The sequence below is a fragment of the Chrysochloris asiatica genome, unplaced genomic scaffold (genome assembly GCF_000296735.1).
Source record: "Chrysochloris asiatica unplaced genomic scaffold, ChrAsi1.0 scaffold00019, whole genome shotgun sequence".
Lineage (NCBI taxonomy): Eukaryota > Metazoa > Chordata > Mammalia > Afrosoricida > Chrysochloridae > Chrysochloris > Chrysochloris asiatica.
The window spans coordinates 5,379,954-5,384,838 of NW_006408537.1; the positions used below are offsets into that span (position 1 = coordinate 5,379,954).

The window sequence follows — 4,885 nt, forward strand, 5'->3', positions numbered from 1 at the left end:
TGGAGAAGAACATCATGCTTGGTGAAGTTGAGGGTCAGTGAAAAAGAAGATTCTTAATGAGATTGATTGACATAAAGGCTGCAATATTGAGCTCAAACACAGGAGTCACTGTGAGAACGGCATAAGAGTAGATAGTGTTCTGTTGTCTTACACATAGGATCGTTGTTAGGCAGAGCTAAGTTGACACCTAACAAAAGCAAAAATATAAGCTTTGGAGCCAAATAATTTATACTTCGTAAAGTATTAATTTTCTGAGGCTGTAAATCTTTATGGGAGCAGAAAACCTCATCTTTCTCCCATGGAACAGCTGGTCATTTCAAACTGCTGACCTTGCCATTCACAACCCGATTCATAAAGTCGTTTACACAGCAAGGTCAGTGGTTCAAGCTCACCAGTAGCCCCTTGGAAATCCTATACAGCGTCGTTATGGGTTGAATCGACTCAATGGCACTTAACAACAACAACAACAACAACAAAGTACTAATATCAGAAATCAAAATGATGTTTTTCTTTTGTATAACATCTGGTAAATTTCTACTCTTCTAACTCTTCATACTAAATCAGTATTATACTATTTTCCCTAAAGTTTTCATGAATTGCAGGCACGTAGTAATTGAAGCCTTATAAAAAGTTAGCTATCATTTAATAATTTTTTTAAAAAAACAATTATAAAACTTACCTAACTTATTAGAACACCCAATTTAAAAATAATCAAATTCATTGTCTTTTTTTTACATTATAATTATTGTTGGTGTTGTTAAGTGCCGTCAAGTGGGTTCTGAGTCATAGTGACCCTGTATAGGGTTTCCAAGGAGCTGACCTTGTGGATCAAACTGACCTTGTGATCCAGTGTTTTATCCTGCAGCATGATGCCAGGACTCCTATTATAATCATAGATATGGAATAAAGGAGTTCTTCCCTTATTATATAGCCACAGGGATTGTTGACAGCACTTCTCATCTTCAGGAAAGACTATACAAGCTGTCTCCAGGTTATTAATGAGATCTGTTCCTGCCTGTGTTTTTAAAATATGTAGGTAAATTAGGGCAGGTACACATAACACTTATTTATCCTTACTTTAGTGAAAGAACAGGCTCAAAGTTTTAGAAATGATTTAAAAGCTGTGCACGCAGTAAGTGAAGATGATTGTGATGAAGAACTTGTTGCAAGTAGGAGTTAGTTTAATTGTTTCAAAGTGAGGACAAACTTACATAGCATTCAAGGGCAGGTGGAGTTGTCCTTAACACAAGGACTGCTTGTACTACAGATACAATTATTTATTATAATGAATTGAATCAATATGTTTGAAATTATAATGAGGAAATAAGAAGGGATCGGGGGAGTGTAATATCGTATAGCTACTGTATTGGAGTTTATTGTCATTTTAAAAGTTGTACATAGGAGTAGTCAGATTGTTTAATTCAGTAAATTTGAATATAGACAGGTTATTATGGTATTTGCCTAAATATTGCCTTTGTTTCTTTGCTTATTCACCATAGACTGGTATCCCATGCATGCTATCCACTTTTCAAGGACCAAAATGCCAGCAATAATAACTGTGCCATGGCAAGTAGATCTGATGGGCGGGGAAAACGGCATGCCATAAAGCCATGTCCTAACAACATCGAGAAATCTAACAGGATCTACCAATGTTCTCCTCCATACAGAGTCTCTTCTAATGTAAGTCTAAATGGAAAGAATTCATAATGTCTAAATTGCTCAAGATATGTAACTGCTGTTATTAAAACTATCTAAACATGATTTAAACTATTGTGTTCTAAAACTAAATGCTATGTTTTCAGGTGTTATTATTTGATATTCTTAATAAATTAATCTTAAAAACGACTTTGGGTAATATGTACACACACACACCCTTAACAGTCACAAATGAATGGATAAACAAAATGTGATATATTCTTGTACATAAAATGATATCTTACTTAACCTAAGAGGGGAAATGAAGTCCTGATATGTGCTAAGACATGGGTGAAAAGTGAAATTATTCTATTAAGAGAAATCAGTTCCAAGAGCACAAATGTTGTCTGATTCCACTTGCATGAAAAATCTTGAACAGGCAAGTGGATACAGTTATTATTGGTTACCAGATCTGGACAGGACTAAAGACAGATAAGGAGATTAACTGCTTAGGATACACTGAGCTTTTGTTACAGGTGATGGAAAAAGCTGGAAATGATAATGGTAGCACATGATGAATGTAATTAATGTCACTAAGTGATATATTAAGGAGCTCTGGTAGCGTAGTGGTTACGAATCGGGCTGCGAACCTTAAGGTCAGCGGTTCGAAACTACCAGATGCTCCGCGGGAGAAAGATGAGGCTTTCTACTCCTGTAAAGATTTACACCCTCGGAAACCCTGTACAGGGTCGCTATGAGTCGGACCCGACTCGACGGCACTTAACAACAACAACAACAAGTGATATATTATGTGATTAATGTTGAAGTGGCAAATGCTTTGGCACATATGTATTTACCACAATAAAAATTTAAAATTTTCATCAAATTTTTGGGTTGTAGCAAAGATGACCTTTTCATAATTTCATTTTATCAATTTTTGGCCTTTTTGTACAAATAATTGAAGTGAATCAAGTCATACAAGAAAGCAAACACCTTTAGATTTCAGTTTGCCATGTTAAAATTGGCAACTTTTACTCCACCATGGCAATTTCACCTTTGAACTATTTGAATCATAGTTGGATTTCAGTTATCTCCAGAATACAGCCCAGTATTCTTACCATGCGTACTCATCACTGATCTTTCAAGAGTTGATTCTGATTTACTTTTACAGAGTCGTGTTTTGTCAGTATCTGCCCGCTCACCAATTCCACCTTCATTATGATTCAATAATGGGACTACCATACTCTTTCACAGTGTATCTGATTAGCCATATGGTGATTCCTCTGACCCAAATTATCATTCCATTGATTTCTGTCTGGTGAAATTCACACAGGTATCCAGACCCAGATCAAAACCTTATTTTCATTGTGAAGTTTTTCTTCACTCATGGGAAAAATGAATTTTTCTTTCCTGTGTGCATCCATGGTACTCTGTGTTTGCTTCTGCAACAGTACATCTGTCATAACACAGTTGTTCCTGTTTATTGTTGTCTACCTCTTATCTGTCAGTTTATCATACTGTAGGACTTTGTGTAATGCCACTGTATTTTAAATTCCAAGAGGCTCATCATGGTGAATAGTTTTCAGAAGAGCTTTCAGACTAAGATAGACTAGGAAGAAGGAGAGGCAGATCACTTCTGAAGAGTTAGTCACTAAAAATCATATGAAAAGCAGCAGAACATTGATATAGAATCAAAGATGAGCCACTCAGGTTGGAAAGCACTCAAAATATCACTGGGGAAGAGCAGCCCCATCAAATTGTTGACCTTAATGATCTGAATAAAGCAAAGCTATTAGGACCTTCATTTGCTGACAGGGTACAACTCAAAATGAGAAGAAAAAGCTCAAACATTCACTAGTGATCAGAATGTGGACTGTAGGAAGTAGGAATCTAGAAAAATTATAAGTTGTCAAAATGAAATGGGATGCACAAAGATTGATATTCTAGGCATTAGTGAACTCTATCAGTATTGGTCATTCTGAATCGAACAATCATATGGCTTACTATGATGGAAACAACAGAATGAAGAGGAAGGGTGCCACATTCATTGTCAAAAAGAGCTTTTCAAGAACTATCTTGAAGTACAATGCTGTCAGTGATAGGCAGACATCCGTACAACACAGTAAGGAAGACTAGTTACTATCACTATTATTCAAATTTATGTATGAATCACTAAAGCCAGTGATTATGAATCTGAAGAATTCTACCAAATTCTTAAGTCTGAAATTGATCAAACATACAATCAAGATCATAACTACTGGTGATTGGAATGGAAAAATTGGAAACAAAGGGGAAGTTTCTGTGTTTGGAAAATAGTAATAGAAAACAGATTGCATGGTAAAATTTTGTAAGACCAATGACATATTCACTATAAATGCCTTTTTCCAACAACATAAACAGCAGCTATACATGTGGAGCACACACAGGGAGTACACAGGAATGAAACTGACTACATCTGTGGGAAGAGATGATGGAGAAGGTCAGTAACATCAGCCAAAGCAAGGGCAGTGGCTAACTGTGGAACAAACCATCAGGTGTTCATATGAAAGTTAGAAAAATCAAACTAAAAGAACTGAAGAAAAAATTCAAGCCTTGAGTTGCAATATTGGATACCATGTACAAAATATTTAATGATGCAAAAAGCATCCAAAGGAAGGAGGAATATACAGTCACTGTACCAAAAAGAATAGGTCAATGTTCAATCATTTCAAGAGGTACCATATGATCAACAACTGATAGTACTATAAGAAGAAGGTCAAGCTGCATTGAAGGCATTGGTGAAAAACAAGGCTCAGGAATTATTGGGATACAAATGGAAATGTTTCAACAAACTGATGCAGCACTGAAGATGCTCATTCATCCATGCCAAGAAATTTAGAAGACAGCAACCTGGCTAATTGATTAGAAAATATTCATATTTGTTCCCTTTCCAAAGAAAGGTAACCCAATGGAATGTGAAAATCACTGAACAATATCATTAATATCACATGAAAGGAAGATAACAAAAATAATTGCAGCAGTACATGGACAGAGTGCTGGCAGAAATTCAAACCAGATTCAGAAGAGGGCATGGTACAACGGATATCATTGCTGACATCAGATGGATCTTGAGTGAAAACAGAGTGTACCAGAAAGATGTTTACTTGTGTTTTATTGTCTATGCAAAGGGATTCCACTGTGTAGATCATAACAAACTATGGATAACATTTCAAAGAAAGGCCTTTCAGAACACTTAGTCATGCTTATAAGA

At 35.9% G+C, this 4,885-nt stretch overlaps 1 protein-coding gene across 1 annotated transcript in view; it reads left to right on the forward strand.

Moving 5' to 3' along the window:
- Window positions 1-4,885, forward strand: part of TINAG (tubulointerstitial nephritis antigen) — a 142,167-nt gene that overhangs the window by 57,637 nt on the left and 79,645 nt on the right. Inside the window, exon 7 of the mRNA XM_006835724.1 lies at window positions 1,500-1,680. Coding sequence (XP_006835787.1) covers window positions 1,500-1,680 — 181 coding nt within the window. The remainder of the gene's footprint in view (window positions 1-1,499; window positions 1,681-4,885) is intronic.